The 17107-nt window shown below is 39.2% G+C and overlaps 1 protein-coding gene across 1 annotated transcript; it reads right to left on the reverse strand.

The window, feature by feature from the left end:
• Positions 1 to 845: 845 nt before the first annotated feature.
• On the reverse strand, positions 846 to 16893 carry emp1 (epithelial membrane protein 1). The gene is made up of 5 exons (XM_034188253.1): positions 16794 to 16893; positions 15913 to 16004; positions 7718 to 7817; positions 7234 to 7374; positions 846 to 2570 (listed from the first exon to the last, which is right to left on the reverse strand). Exons 1-5 carry the CDS (start codon positions 16879 to 16881, stop codon positions 2410 to 2412), a joined length of 582 nt encoding a protein of 193 aa, XP_034044144.1. The 5' UTR covers positions 16882 to 16893; the 3' UTR covers positions 846 to 2409.
• Between the last annotated feature and the right edge of the window lie 214 nt (positions 16894 to 17107).

Genomic DNA, 17107 nt, shown 5'->3' on the forward strand with positions numbered 1-17107 from the left:
TTTCAGAGAAGATTTTGTAGCGTGGCTTAAACCAGTAACCATGTTCTATATTACAACAAAAATATTTGGGCAGATTTGTCCCTAAACTTCAGCTATTTATAGTGTCCCCCCCCCCCTTTTTTTTCATTTTTGGCTATTGTAATGTTGGTCTTAAATTTCATTCCAACATTTGGTTTAGTATTCAGAAACATCTTCGAAATTCTAAAACTTGTCTTTCCTTTAGATGTAGGAACCCTGATATTAGTCTGATTATTTTCTGATTAGCCAATTATCCTTCAGTTAATGTATAGTATATAATCATAAATTCTGCCCATTTTCAACCTTGCATTCAAATATTTTATCAGAAAAAAAATTCACAAACATTTAAATATCCCAATATGTAAAGGATATAAAACACCAAAAATAAAATAAAAAGGGAAAAAGATTTGGAAGAAAGGTTTGCACACAGCTTTGCCTTTTCCTGAGATACAGAAAGACAGAAAATAAAATATATTTTATAGGCCTGCAGGTAACAGTTAACAAGCTACAATCTGTTGATTATTTTCTGAATTAATCCATCAGTTGTTTGAGCCATAAAATGGTGAAAAACATCAGTCTTCCCCAAAGCCCAACATAACGTCCTCAAATGTGTTGTTTGGTCCACAACCCAAAGATGCTCACTTTGCTTAATTCAATAATCGATTGTTGCAGCCCTGCATGCAATACTTTGTCCTAATTAATCCAAATCACAGACAGTATTTTGTTGAAAGGTTTTTGTTTCGACTCCATCTCATCACATAAGGCTGTGTGTACTGACTGACTGTAGTTTGTTAATGTGGCTGAATTGGCAAATCAAGTATGAATACCTTTTGTTGTAATTGTTTTTATTAATAAATGATATGGCTTAAATTCCACTGTAGTTACAAACAAATCCTTCTACAGCATAGTTGTGAAATATGGTGACATGAAACACCAACATCCTCCATACCTGCTTTATGTTCACTTGTACAACCTTGGTGTACTTTGCTACGATAGCAGCCAACTACAAACATGAAAGAGTCAGTATAAAATGTTACAAAAATACATGGTTACAATGTACATAGATAAAATGGATAAAATATACTTCAGTTATAAAATAAAGATACATGAATAAAACTACTTGTGCTGTAAATAAATTCTTGTCATTTGCAGTGTTCAAGTACTACGACCTATATGTATTTTTCATTTGTTTTTGTTTTGTTTTTGACAACATGGTACCTTGACAGATACAGTATTTTCCCCCTTTGACTCTGGAAACCTGCAGCAGTAGCCATCGGCCACATATGTTGATGAAAATGGCTTGACAAGCATTTGCACAGCACAAAATATTTTCAACTACGACGTATCAAAATTTCTTCAGAAGGCCGCACGCTCATTGCTGTCAGATTGCAAATTAACTTGTATTGGCCAAGACTGCAGTGCTCTAAGAGGAAAAAGGAACTATTTTGTTCTATTGACATTTACTGTCATATTGGAATTAAATAAGCACTTGAAAGAGTTTATAATAAGTGCTAATCTACCGGGGGGACAAATGTGCTGTGAATTCACAAGGTTAATTTTATTTTAAGTTTTTAACAACCTGAGCCATAAAAAAAAAACACTGCTAGCAATCAAGCTTTATTCTGTGTTTGACAATTACTTCATGGAGCAGCTGTCCCAAAACTTTAAAACTTAACTGTATGCTCAATGATGTATTCCTCTCAAACTCCTTAAAATCAACTTCTACAAAAACACTCTGAAGAAATACTGTTTGTTGTATTGGTGGTGTAAGGCATAATGCACAATTACTAACAACATTTAAAATTAAAGTTAATACTAAGGTTGTTTTAAAAAAAACTTTTGTTTAGCCATTTCTGTAAAGTTCACGATACATCAGATATGGAGCATACTGCTAGTTATACCGGGTATTGCTAGGTTGACATGGTGTATATGACTACTGATGGGCCATGTGAACGCATTAGCATAGCTACTCATGCTAACTGTAGTTAATGTTGACCATTAGCATGACCAAATATGCTCACTTGACATCTGGGAACCCAGTAACAACTAGAAACATTTCATTGCATTCCATTTTTGGGAGAGGACATTCAAAGAGCACTCTTCTATAATTTAGCAACTCAGTCGCTAGCTGCAGGTAAAGGCCGCCTCATGTGGGCAATAGCCATGATTGATGGTTTTCTTCAATGCAGCCTGTCAAACAAATAGCAGTATGGAAAGTTTTTGTCACTGTTGTTTCAAATTACTGGACTAAATATTTAAACAGCATTTGTCATCAATTTAACACTGTATCAGTTAGCTAGCTCTCGGTGATGGTCTTTGGCGGCTCATTTTAGAACTTCTTGAATTAAAAAAAAAAAATCTTGCAGCCCTTCTTAAAACCTTCTCAACATCTTAATCGCTCTTCTTCCGCAGGATGAGGTAGGTGACTGCTAAGATGAAGGTAAGCACGAAGGAAATCCAGGCCAGGACAAAGCAGTGTCCGTAGCCACCGTCGTTTTCCTCAGTGTGAAACTTGGCTGTGTAGATTGACGCTGCGATCATTATTGACAGGCCTGCAGGTGAGATTAGGGCAATATTGTTACTATTAACCAAGTTAGGTTTCAATTTAAATCAAGCACAAGGTGTGTTAGTGTAAATTAGTCCCCTACGGGACATTTTCCACAGTGTAAATGGGTATCACAAATGCCAAAATGTCTTTTTTTAATGATAAGGTATTAATAAAGCACTCCGTGCTTGGACAATAATGCTTATTCATGAAAAGAACACTCAAAGCTATTGCTAGATTTCATAAAAATGTTTGGGTGATTTTGGGACAGAGTACACGTTAGATTTTAGGAACACTTCCCTGTTTTTTTTGTTTTTTTATGTATTTAGTAATTTATTTTTTCCTGTTTAAACAGGTTTTGAGGTGAGTCATAATGTAAAATGCCATCGATTTAAAATGTACCAGTTATGGAGAGAATTTTTATTTAATATTCATAAAATTAACAAGGGTGAGTGTTTGTTTTTTGTTAAGGGATATCCTTAATAGATACGTACTCTTGTGTTTACACCTGCAGATGATGTCACCCTTTTAAGGTAAGTTTTCTGGAACATATCAGTACTCCAGCACTGTGAAAGTACAGTAATTAAGTTGTTAACCACAAAGCACAGGGTTTGGGAACTTAGCTGTGACATACACTCCAGCTTTAGTTAATGATGTACCACTGAAGTCAGTCCAGGGTATCAGATCATCTGCTGCAGTGTTTACTAAAAAAAAAAAATCCAGGTTCTTGAACCTCCAGCAGATCAGTGATTGACTCATGCTTTGTCATTTGTCTGCATCCTTAAACATGATGCAGTGGTTGAAGATGCATTTTTGGGTTACTGTTATATAAATCTTGACCTTGGATGACCTTGAAAAGTCAAGGTGAAAGTCAAACAATTACATGCTGTATACTATCAGAATTAATGGATTGTTCATGTGCAGTTGCTTGGGGTTTGGGTAAAGAGATCACAGTCACAAGGCACGGTCAAATTTCAAGAATTGAACTGTTGAAGTTATAGTGTTTCCTGCACATGCGTGCAGGCAGCAGGTGTTGCATTCAGGAGGCTGAGGGCCCATTCACACGACTTTAAGTGACTGATACTGGCTAACAGATTGTCAAAAATCTTTGTGAAACGCTGGAGAAGGCTCGCTGCAGTGGTTCAATTTAACGTAGCTCAGCTGGGAGCGATGTTGCACTAGTGTAGCTCAACATTTGGCGACAGTCCACTGACTTACTATAGAATGTAATTCAGCTTTCGCCATCGGAGGGCAGGTGCATTGGTCGCGCACTCCGCAGAACAGTAGTGTAGCTTCTCAGAGCTGACCATCGACTCAACGCTTGAGACGTACGTGATATAGCCTAAATAAGATTGATGTAACTCTGCAATGGCATCAGTTGCTACTGGTGTGCCATCACATTTCTTCATGCCCAAGGGATCCAGAGGAGGTGGTACGTCTAGCCGAGGCTCCAATGTTGGTCAGCTGAGGTCAGCAGAGGCAAATGAAGCAGTAACAGCATACTGGCACAGGTGACAGCGGTAACGGAGCTCAACTCTTGCTGGTGTTTTAAAAGATTCTATTTTCCCATACTGGCAAGATGACAAAACTATAATCCCCAGTCTGTCACATGGATTAGAATATGGTGTTATTGCTAGTTGATAAGACCACATATTTGCATTGGACTGTTACTGTTCTCTCTCTACATTTATCTCAACATTTAACTTCAGCAACTTGTGCTTTTATAACAACTGACTGTCTTAAAATAAACTAAAATAAAAAATTGATCCAAGTAAAGCTACACCTACTGTTCATTAAGTCACTAATATAACTTTTAGTTCTCAGGAACACTGATTTGGGTTTAAATTAGTTTCTTATTCACTTCTATAAATGGGAAACACAATAACATGGATTTTTCCATATAGTGCTTATGTCAGCATTTTTGGGATACTCACAACTTAGTGGTATGTAAAAGTTTGGGCACCCCTGATGATTTCCATGATTTTCCTTTACAAATCATTGGTTGTTTGGATCAGCAATTTCAGTTAAATATATCATATAGCAGACAAACTGATATTTGAGAAGTGAAATGAAGTTTATAGGATTTACAGAAAGTGTGCAATAAGTCTTTAAAAAAAATTAGGCAGGTGCATAAATTTGGGCACCCCAACACAAAAAAATACATCAATATTTAGTAGATCCTCCTTTTGCAGAAATAACAGCCTCTAAACACTTCCTATAGCTTCCAATGAGAGTCTGGATTCTGGTTGAAGGTATTTTGGGCCATTCTTCTTTACAAAACATCTCAGGTTTGTTGGTTTTCGAGCATGGACAGCCCGCTTAAAATCACAACACAGATTTTCAATAATATTCAGGTCTGGGGACTGAGATGGCCATTCCAGAACATTGTACTTGTTCCTCTGCCTGAATGCCTTAGTAGATTTTGAGCAGTGTTTAGGGTCATTGTCTTGTTGAAAGATCCAGCCCCAGTGCAACTTCAACTTTGTCACTGATTCTTGAACATTGTTCTCAAGAATCTGCTGATATTGACTGGAATCCATGTGACCCTCAACTTTAATAAGATTCCCAGTACCTGCACTGGCCACACAGCATGATGGAACCACCTCCAGATTGTACTGTAGGTAGCAAGCGTTTTTCTTGGAATGGTGTTCTTTTTCAGCCATGCATACCGCCCCTTGTTATGTCCAAATAGCTCAGTTTTGTTTCATCAGTCCACAGCACATTAATCCAAAATGAAGCTGGCTTGTCCAAATGTGCTTTAGCATACCTCAAGTGACTCCGTTTGTCGCGTGTATGCAGAAAAGGATTCCTCTGCATTACAGCATCATACGTCATCTCTTTGTGCAAAGTGCGCTGTATAGCTGAACGATGCACAGAGACACTATGTGCAGCAAGATCATGTTGTAGGTCTTTGGAGCAGGTCTGTGGGTTGACTATAACTGTTCTCACCATCCATGGCTTCAGTTTATCTGAGATTTTTCTTGGCCTGCCACTTCGGGCCTTAACTAGTACTGTGCCTGCGGTCTTCCATTTCCTCACTATGTTCCTCACAGTGGAAACTGACAGCTGAAATCTCTGAGACAGCTTTTTGTATCTTTCCCCTAAACCATGTTATTATATGGTATGGGATTTTGCCACCTTCTGATTGGCCCGTTCACCACTTCCTGAGCTGTACCACATGCCGAGTTGACCGCTTTTGGAGCCGAGTAGACCTCGCGTGCGAAACGAGTACACCTCGCGTGCAGCGTAGTGCTAGCTAATCGAGTGACGCCTTCTATCAATAACGACCAGTCAGATAACGTGATACAACGCCTACTTTGGCTGTCAGTTTGTTGACAAGATGGCAAAAGACAGGTTTGCGTCTGTTAGCGACACTGACTTAAAACGAATTTTACACGAAAAAGATGTGAAGAACACCCGCAGAAATACACAGTCAGCAGCCAACCTGTTTCGCAAGTATGTCACTGAAAAGGGACATGCGCCCAACTTTGAAACTTATGACAGACGGATGCTTGACGGAGTACTCGGTCGATTTTATGTGGAAGTTAGACAGGCGAATGGCGAACTTTATAAGAAAACAAGCCTGATGACTCTTCATCATGGACTTAACAGGCATCTCCAGTCGATCGATGGGATGTCAGTTGGTGCAGTATGACAGTAATAATGAAGAGTTGAAACTTGAGATTGATTTGCGGACCTGGTCAGGATGGGGTATCCTGACCAGGTCCGCATAATCACGAGTACACCGAAATCAAAAGTCTGTAATTGTATAATGTTGAACAGTCTTTGTTTTCAGGTCATTTGAGAGTTGTTTAGAGACTCCCACGTTGCCACTCATTAGAAAAGATGCAAAGAGGAGAAACATTTGCAAATGGCCACCTTAAATACCATTGGATTCACCTGTGTAAGGAGGTCAAGGGTGAGTGAGCTTACCAAACCAATTTTGTGTTCTAGAGCTAAATGTATTCAAATCAATAAAATGACAAGGGTGCCCAAATTTATGCACCTGCCTAATTTTGTTTAAATAACTATTACAAACTTTCTGTAAATACTAGAAACTTCATTTCACTTCTCAAATATCAGTGTGTTCATCTTCTATGTGATATATTTAACTGAAATTTCTGATCCAAACAACCAATGATTTATAAAGGAAAAACATGGAAATTATCAGGGGTGCCCAAACTTTTACATACAACTGTAAGTGTTGCGCAAAGTGATGCACAAATGTTTTTCACATCAATACTGAGGAATTTTGAGGAATAGGATAAAGACACAAGTATGGAAGTCATATCACCTTTCTGTCAGTCACATAACCTTTGACCTTGGGTGACCCTGAAAGGTCAAACTCATTCAGAATAGCTTCTTTAGAGGATTTTTTTTGTTTTGAATACACCCGTCATTAAACACCTAATAGACAATCATATATCACCTTTCTATTAGGCCACATGACCTTTGACCTTGGATGAGCTTGGAAGGTCATAGTCACTTAGAATGCACTTTTATATTGCCCATTCTAGTGAGTTCATTTGCCATCATTTAAGTTAAACATTTGCATTGTTATTTTACAATCAAGTGTTCAGCACATCAGCAAAGCAATGGGACAGACTTCAGCTACAAACACACAAATCTTGATATGTGCGTCAGTTAGAGGCCGACTCTGGGTAACTTACAAGAGATCATCTGTAGAACTCCAGTGAAGGTGAACCGCTGTCCTTTGGCAAGGGTGAACAGTTGAGCCACGAATACAAACAAAGCCAGGATGGCAAAAATACAGGCCAGCACTGAGGTGGCCTGCACCGTCTGGAGTAATTCTGCAGCAGCAATGCAACAAAAGAAAACGGCAACTAGTAAACTCTGAGAAACAAAACCATTCACCTTGTTGCACAGAAGATCTGTGTTCACAGCATGGTTGACAGTTGACAAAGATTATCGCCTAATATTAGCATAAACATTCTGAATTACTCATATGTCTCAGATTAACATTCATCAACACAAAGCATTCTTCTAAGTGTGTAATAACTACTGATGTATCAGCACATGAAATCTACTTAAACATCTGTCCAGTTAATCACCACCATTTATGTTCATCTATTTCAGTTTTTGGAATATCCTCATTATATTCTTTTGTTAAATTATACAGTAATCATAATTTACCCTCTGGGTAGCCTATCAGTTGTTTGTAATGCCAGGCTGAGCCCACCATTTCCCATCCGCCCCACAAGTCGGTTGTCAATTTGTCAGTCACCCACCAGGCCTGAAAATAAGGAACATTTGGAGAAATTAAGCATTCTGACAAAACAAAACAAAACAGTTGCATTCTGTACGTGAAGAAACATTATACTCAAAGTAGACTCTTGTAGGTGGCACTCTTTAGGCAAGTTATCAGTAGTTTCACTCTTGTAAAAACAAATACATATATATATACGGTACTTGTAATAAGTGTAGCTTATTCATAGCTTTGGAGGCCAGGCTGGGCGAATTGGAGACTCGGCTCCGCACCGTGGAAAATTCTACAGCTAGCCAGGCCCCTGTAGTCGGTGCAGACCAAGGTAGCTTAGCCGCCGTTAGTTACCCCCTGGCAGATCCCGAGCAGCCGGGAAAGCAGGCTGACTGGGTGACTGTGAGGAGGAAGCGTAGCCCTAAACAGAAGCCCCGTGTACACCGCCAACCCGTTCACATCTCTAACCGTTTTTCCCCACTCGACGACACACCCGCCGAGGATCAAACTCTGGTTATTGGCGACTCTGTTTTGCGAAATGTGAAGTTAGCGACACCAGCAACCATAGTCAATTGTCTTCTGGGGGCCAGAGCAGGCGACATTGAAGGAAATTTGAAACTGCTGGCTAAGGCTAAGCGTAAATTTGGTAAGATTGTAATTCACGTCGGTTACACCCGGTTACGCCAATCGGAGGTCACTAAAATTAACATTAAATCGGTGTGTAACTTCGCAAAAACAATGTCGGACTCTGTAGTTTTCTCTGGGCCCCTCCCCAATCGGACCGGGAGTGACATGTTTAGCCGCATGTTCTCCTTGAATTGCTGGCTGTCTGAGTGGTGTCCAAAAAATGAGGTGGGCTTCATAGATAATTGGCAAAGCTTCTGGGGAAAACCTGGTCTTGTTAGGAGAGACGGCATCCATCCCACTTTGGATGGAGCAGCTCTCATTTCTAGAAATCTGGCCAATTTTCTTAAATCCTCCAAACCGTGACTATCCAGGGTTGGGACCAGGAAACAGAGTTGTAGTCTTACACACCTCTCTGCAGCTTCTCTCCCCCTGCCATCCCCTCATTACCCCATCCCCGTAGAGACGGTGCCTGCTCCCAGACTACCAATAACCAGCAAAAATCTATTTAAGCATAAAATTCAAAAAGAAAAAATAATATAGCACCTTCAACTGCACCACAGACTAAAACAGTTAAATGTGGTCTATTAAACATTAGGTCTCTCTCTTCTAAGTCCCTGTTGGTAAATGATATAATAATTGATCAACATATTGATTTATTCTGCCTTACAGAAACCTGGTTACAGCAGGATGAATATGTTAGTTTAAATGAGTCAACACCCCCGAGTCACACTAACTGTCAGAATGCTCGTAGCACGGGCCGGGGCGGAGGATTAGCAGCAATCTTCCATTCCACCTTATTAATTAATCAAAAACCCAGACAGAGCTTTAATTCATTTGAAAGCTTGACTCTTAGTCTTGTCCATCCAAATTGGAAGTCCCAAAAACCAGTTTTATTTGTTATTATCTATCGTCCACCTGGTCGTTACTGTGAGTTTCTCTGTGAATTTTCAGACCTTTTGTCTGACTTAGTGCTTAGCTCAGATAAGATAATTATAGTGGGCGATTTTAACATCCACACAGATGCTGAGAATGACAGCCTCAACACTGCATTTAATCTATTATTAGACTCTATTGGCTTTGCTCAAAAAGTAAATGAGTCCACCCACCACTTTAATCATATCTTAGATCTTGTTCTGACTTATGGTATGGAAATAGAAGACTTAACAGTATTCCCTGAAAACTCCCTTCTGTCTGATCATTTCTTAATAACATTTACATTTACTCTGATGGACTACCCAGCAGTGGGGAATAAGTTTCATTACACTAGAAGTCTTTCAGAAAGCGCTGTAACTAGGTTTAAGGATATGATTCCTTCTTTATGTTCTCTAATGCCATATACCAACACAGTGCAAGAGTAGCTACCTAAACTCTGTAAGTGAGATAGAGTATCTCGTCAGTAGTTTTACATCCTCATTGAAGACAACTTTGGATGCTGTAGCTCCTCTAAAAAAGAGAGCTTTAAATCAGAAGTGCCTGACTCCGTGGTATAACTCACAAACTCGTAGCTTAAAGCAGATAACCCGTAAGTTGGAGAGGAAATGGTGTCTCACTAATTTAGAAGATCTTCACTTAGCCTGGAAAAAGAGTCTGTTGCTCTATAAAAAAAGCCCTCCGTAAAGCTAGGACATCTTTCTACTCATCACTAATTGAAGAAAATAAGAACACCCCAGGTTTCTTTTCAGCACTGTAGCCAGGCTGACAGAGTCAGAGCTCTATTGAGCTGAGTATTCCATTAACTTTAACTAGTAATGACTTCATGACTTTCTTTGCTAACAAAATTTTAACTATTAGAGAAAAAATTACTCATAACCATCCCAAAGACGTATCGTTATCTTTGGCTGCTTTCAGTGATGCCGGTATTTGGTTAGACTCTTTCTCTCCGATTGTTCTGTCTAAGTTATTTTCATTAGTTACTTCATCCAAACCATCAACATGTTTATTAGACCCCATTCCTACCAGGCTGCTCAAGGAAGCCCTACCATTATTTAATGCGTCAATCTTAAATATGATCAATCTATCTTTGTTAGTTGGCTGTGTACCACAGGCTTTTAAGGTGGCAGTAATTAAACCATTACTTAAAAAGCCATCACTTGACCCAGCTATCTTAGCTAATTATAGGCCAATCTCCAACCTTCCTTTTCTCTCAAAAATTCTTGAAAGGGTAGTTGTAAAACAGCTAACTGATCATCTGCAGAGGAATGGTCTATTTGAAGAGTTTCCGTCAGGTTTTAGAATTCATCATAGTACAGAAACAGCATTAGTGAAGGTTACAAATTATCTTCTTATGGCATCGGACAGTGGACTCATCTCTGTGCTTGTTCTGTTAGACCTCAGTGCTGCTTTTGATACTGTTGACCATAAATTTTATTACAGAGATTAGAGCATGCCATAGGTATTAAAGGCACTGCGCTGCGGTGGTTTGAATCATATTTGTCTAATAGATTACAATTTGTTCATGTAAATGGGGAATCTTCTTCACAGACTAAAGTTAATTATGGAGTTCCACAAGGTTCTGTGCTAGGACCAATTTTATTCACTTTATACATGCTTCCCTTAGGCAGTATTATTAGACGGTATTGCTTAAATTTTCATTGTTACGCAGATGATACCCAGCTTTATCTATCCATGAAGCCAGAGGACACACACCAATTAGCTAAACTGCAGGATTGTCTTACAGACATAAAGACATGGATGACCTCTAATTTCCTGCTTTTAAACTCAGATAAAACTGAAGTTATTGTACTTGGCCCCACAAATCTTAGAAAACATGGTGTCTAACCAGATCCTTACTCTGGATGGCATTACCCTGACCTCTAGTAATACTGTGAGAAATCTTGGAGTCATTTTTGATCAGGATATGTCATTCAAAGCGCATATTAAACAAATATGTAGGACTGCTTTTTTGCATTTACGCAATATCTCTAAAATCAGAAAGGTCTTGTCTCAGAGTGATGCTGAAAAACTAATTCATGCATTTATTTCCCCTAGGCTGGACTATTGTAATTCATTATTATCAGTTGTCCTAAAAGTTCCCTAAAAAACCTTCAGTTAATTCAAAATGCTGCAGCTAGAGTACTGACGGGGACTAGAAGGAGAGAGCATATCTCACCCATATTGGCCTCTCTTCATTGGCTTCCTGTTAATTCTAGAATAGAATTTAAAATTCTTCTTCTTACTTATAAGGTTTTGAATAATCAGGTCCCATCTTATCTTAGGGACCTCGTAGTACCATATCACCCCAATAGAGCGCTTCGCTCTCAGACTGCAGGCTTACTTGTAGTTCCTAGGGTTTGTAAGAGTAGAATGGGAGGCAGAGCCTTCAGCTTTCAGGCTCCTCTCCTGTGGAACCAGCTCCCAATTCAGATCAGGGAGACAGACACCCTCTCTACTTTTAAGATTAGGCTTAAAACTTTCCTTTTGCTAAAGCTTATAGTTAGGGCTGGATCAGGTGACCCTGAACCATCCCTTAGTTATGCTGCTATAGACGTAGACTGCTGGGGGGTTCCCATGATGCACTGTTTCTTTCTCTTTTTGCTCTGTATGCACCACTCTGCATTTAATCATTAGTGATCGATCTCTGCTCCCCTCCACAGCATGTCTTTTTCCTGGTTCTCTCCCTCAGCCCCAACCAGTCCCAGCAGAAGACTGCCCCTCCCTGAGCCTGGTTCTGCTGGAGGTTTCTTCCTGTTAAAAGGGAGTTTTTCCTTCCCACTGTAGCCAAGTGCTTGCTCACAGGGGGTCGTTTTGACCGTTGGGGTTTTACATAATTATTGTATGGCCTTGCCTTACAATATAAAGCGCCTTGGGGCAACTGTTTGTTGTGATTTGGCGCTATATAAATAAAATTGATTGATTGATTGATTGATTTAATATGACATTTAAAAAATGAGTCTGCCTAGGTAATCAGCACAGCTAGGATTTCAAGCTTCTTGATATAATCCTTAGAGAGATGACAGAAACAAAGGGAGTTGCTTTATTTACTTTAAATCAAATGAACAAATTGCTTGTCAAAAATACTAGCTGTTTAAAAATCATAGAGACCGCCTTATTGAGACAGTTTATTTTTTTGAAACATGAAATGAAACAATTCCATCAAAGAATAACACTGTCTGAAAACACTTGAAACTAAATTAAGTAACTGGTCCATAAAACTGTAAATCAAACAGTTACATCAGAAAAGAATTAACTGTTTCAAAACTTCTGAAACACTGCTTTCTTTCAAAAACCTTTTTACTGGAAATGCTTGAAATATTACATGAAATGTTAAATGGTTTCAGACAATAATTTGTTGAAATGCTAAAAAATAAATGAAACCAATTTTTGTAGTTCACTTGAAACAATGAATCACTGTCTGAATCAGTAAGTCACTGGTGTTTCATTTCAGACAGTGATTCATTGTTTCAAAACACTTGAAACCAACTGAAACATTTATGTCACAAAATTCACATTTCAAACATGATAAATTCTTTAAAATGCTCAAAACTCAAGGAACATTATGCTTCAAAAAATGATTAATTACAAATGCTTTAAACATTAAATAAAACAGTATCTTCAGAAAAGAGTTTGCTACAACATTTGAAACCTAAAATTAATTGTGTGCATCAAATACCTGTTTCAAAACATTTGAAATGCTAAACAAAACAGTTGTTTTAGAAAACGAGTCACTGGTTTGAAACTCAAAGCACTAAACAAACAGGTACTTTAGAAACACATGAAGCACTACAATGGCAATACGAGGGCTGTCCGTAAAGTATAGGTCCTTTTTATTTTTTTCAAAAACTATATGGATTTCATTCATATGTTTTTACGTCAGACATGCTTAAACCCTCGTGCACATGCGTGAGTTTTATATGAAGTTTTTAATGAAAGACGTGCGGACGGGTCCGCGTGTCGGGACGCAGCCGACGCGGCGCAGCGGCACAGGAAAAACACCTCCGTGTTGATAACCATTTGTTAAAATCCAGTTGGCTTTTGATGGCTTTCAGTGGAGTGAGTATATGAGAAATTGTTTATCAGCTGGAGATGTTCCAACTTGTCCTTAAGGCTTCCAGCAGAGGTGTTTTTTCCTGTGACGGAGCGTCGCGGCGGCTGCGAGCCGACGCTGCAATCCGCCCGCACGTCTTTCATTAAAAAAATCTCCTTTAACAGTGGAATATCCGGATAAAATGCTGAAACCGACTTCTTCTGAAACTTCTCTGTTCTCTCACGACGTCCTGGATCAATAGAGCCTGAAATGTGGAGGTTTTAAGCTTGAAACAGGCTGATGACGCTGCCTGAGAGCGCTGCACGACGTCTCGCACCGTGAAAAGTCCTTAAAGCGACAGTATCACCTCAAAATCTCTCATCAGCCGTTAAAAGTTTCACTGAAAACCAGCTTAACTTTTCGAACCGTGTCCACTTCGATGTGTCTCACAGGTTTAGAAAAAATTTTGATCAAACAAAGCGCCAGTCTCTCAGCAACTTCTCAGACAAAGGAATTCCGACGAGGGGCTGGACGACTCCTCCCACAAGGAGTGCTCACAGGCGAATGACGTCACCGACAGGCGTGGAAAAACTCACGCATGCGCACGAGAGTTCAAGCATGTCTGACGTAAAAACATATGAATGAAATCCATATAGTTTTTGAAAAAATTAAAAAGGACCTATACTTTACGGACAGCCCTCGTATCTATGGGAAAGTAAAGTCTTGTTCCAAACACAGGGAAGGCAGAAATTAATATCTGTATTAATTAAACAATACAAAATACAATTAAAATGAGCTTTTAAGATGTAGCATGCTTCAAATGTTAAATGCAAAAAAAAAAAAGCTTCAAAAAATGATTGTGTTTTTAAAAGCTTTGAAACATTAAATATATTGATTGGTTGGTTGGCTTCGATCATGCAAAAACCTGGGAGAGCTGACATTTGATGTTTGGCATGCTTATATATTCTGGGTCAAGGATGAACACTGCAAAAATGGAAAGTTGATAGTTCCAAATAGTTCCAGATAGTTCCAAATGCAACTTTATAAAAGTGGTTGTGGTTCCCAAGCAGTTTTGCCTACTATTGTAATAACCATTACAGCAGTAGTAGAATTTCCTTTTGCAATATAATTATTATTGAAATAATTTGTATAATAAAGGTTGTATTTCCATTCAATTTAATCTCTATGGTATTAATTATCAGGAAAGTGATTATCTAAAAATTTATAGACTTGTATATTCAAGGAGTGATGCACTAGTGACATTATGAACATTTATTCCAATACTGGCTGGTTAATACTAGTTAGCTGTGCATTTGCACCCACTTTTGTAATAATTTAGTATTACAACTAGAAACACTCGGAGAGCGCAAACCTCCGCCAAGGCCATAGGATCACTGACATTACATGAAATACCCTTTGGGAAAGAGACTTATTCCACGTCGTTTCACGCATCTACCATCATGTTTCAGATTCAGTGGTTAACCCTCTGGGGCCCGAGGGCATTTTTTGGACAGTTCACTCGCATGGCATAAATGTTTTTTTATTGCTGTTAACAGCTCTCCCTGCATCCCACAATCACGTTTTACGTCTCTTTTTTCAGGACAACCTGTACTTTCAAAATATATATGCTATAGTTGTGCTTTATAAGTGTGAATCTGCCCTACAATTGGATTTTGGAAAACAATGTGACGGTGAACCAATTCCAATTGGACACTCACATTACTCACATCATCACACAGCTTCTATGAGGAGTATAAAGATGGTGAATTGTGGCTCGAAAGTCCGCGGAGTTAACTTTTCAGCAAAAAAAAAAGTAAGTTACTATCTCATATCATTAAAAAGTTATTTATAATTTAGTAAAGCTTGGTCTCAGCCGTTGTATACGATGGCGTCGGCCCCAGAGGGTTAAACCCTTAGATCTTCAGTAAATGTATTTATAAAGAGAAACTGCATGAAGTACACAAGTTTGTTTTTTGGTTTTTTTCAATAAGTTTATTCAATGAGGAGAAACAAATGCTAAATTATTGTTGTGCGGTAACTTCATTTTTGTTCAGCCTTTGTGACCCGTCTTCATGACGTTAGATGCAAAAATGTTGAAATTGGCCCTATCCTGTAATGATAAAGAATCTTTAAAAAAATTGCTGGATCAGGATCATTACCAAAATTTAATGATTCTAAGTAAGGCCAAGATACACCCCTGGTAAAAATTTCATTGAAATCCGTTGAGGATTTTTTGAGTAATCCTGCTAACAATCCAACCAACAAACAAACAGATGTGACCGAAAACATAACCTCCTTGGCGGAGGTAATAATGACAGTTATTACAACAGTGGTTGAAGCACAGTCCCTCCCACCCCCACCCTATGAATTCCTGGCTGCACCCCTGCTGTTAATGAGTGTATTTTGACCCATATAAGCAAAATTTACATTCGACCAGTTAACATTTCTTTAAAAGCTTGATTTTGTGTTTTGACTTTGTCTATAGTAGGAAACATTAATTGTGATTGTGCAGGGGGAAAAACAAAACAAAACAGTCCTTACATTGTCGATGGTGGCCACCAGGAGCAGGATGATGGTGGTAATGTGCAGAACAACGATTCCAGCCAGCACCAACATTGTTTCTCTTCTGGACGCTGATAACGGGGGAGTGCGGAAGGATGCACATAATTTATTTTCCAACCACACATACACACACACACACATTCATGTAATAGACTATAATCTTGCAGGAGGAAATTCACACACAGCTACTCCAAATACGTAATAACCTACTGTCTCAAAGAAAAGAAAGGGGGGAAACGCACAGGGATCAGAGGGGTTGCGTTGCGTGCCATAACTCCCTCTGCAGTTTTTTTTTTTTAATAACTTTCCCCTTCTCAGACTGGAAAGAGTGGCGTTGAAAAGTTGTAATTTTTTCTGCAAAGAGACGACATGACGCTGTTAAATCTCGTTTCCTGCCTTGTGCATTTTTCCCTCCTCATCGGGCAGTTTTTGCGCGGCTGCTGCATTTCTGCGCTGGTTCAGTAAGAAAGGCGCATTTGTGTTGGCCGTTCCCAAACTGGCGCTTCTGCTGCTGCTCCGTTACACGCACAAGGCCCCGCAAAAAACAACTTTGAAAAGAGCGCGAGAACACGACGACGGAACACAACAGTTAACACAAGAGTCGAACATAAACGGATTTTTACTTGTTTTTGTTTTTCTTCGCTGCGTAATTTGGCGTTTCGGCTGCGGCACGCCGTTATTAAAAAGCTAAGCGCTGCGCTCTTTTAAAGAAGTCACATCCGCACGGCTCCACAAAGCGCCAGTGGAAATCTGCAGTTGGATTTAGGCACTACGGAAAAGAAAACGGTGTAAATAAACTTTCACAGACGATCTGCTACGAGTCAGAGTTACAAACTCCAAACAGGCTGGACAAACATTACCTGAAAGCGCTTTAACGCACGGCCCGGAGATATTTGGGAATGTGGAGCGCAGTAGACCCACCCAGCTTTGAAATCGTAACACACACATCACCCTGTTTTCCCTCCCCAGCCCATTCCCTCCCTTTCCTCTCACCAAACCCCACCCATGCCCTCTCAATGTTTTTCCCTTCAATGAAAAGTTCAGACTTTAAAAAAAATACAGTGCTGCAAGTTCCTCCTGCGCACTGCGCGTAAAAGTTCATTCTCCAGGACATTTATTTATTTATTTAATCATAGACTTCAAACATGTCCAAACCATGTTGGTCTGCAGAACT

The sequence above is a fragment of the Thalassophryne amazonica genome, chromosome 15 (genome assembly GCF_902500255.1).
Source record: "Thalassophryne amazonica chromosome 15, fThaAma1.1, whole genome shotgun sequence".
NCBI lineage: Eukaryota > Metazoa > Chordata > Actinopteri > Batrachoidiformes > Batrachoididae > Thalassophryne > Thalassophryne amazonica.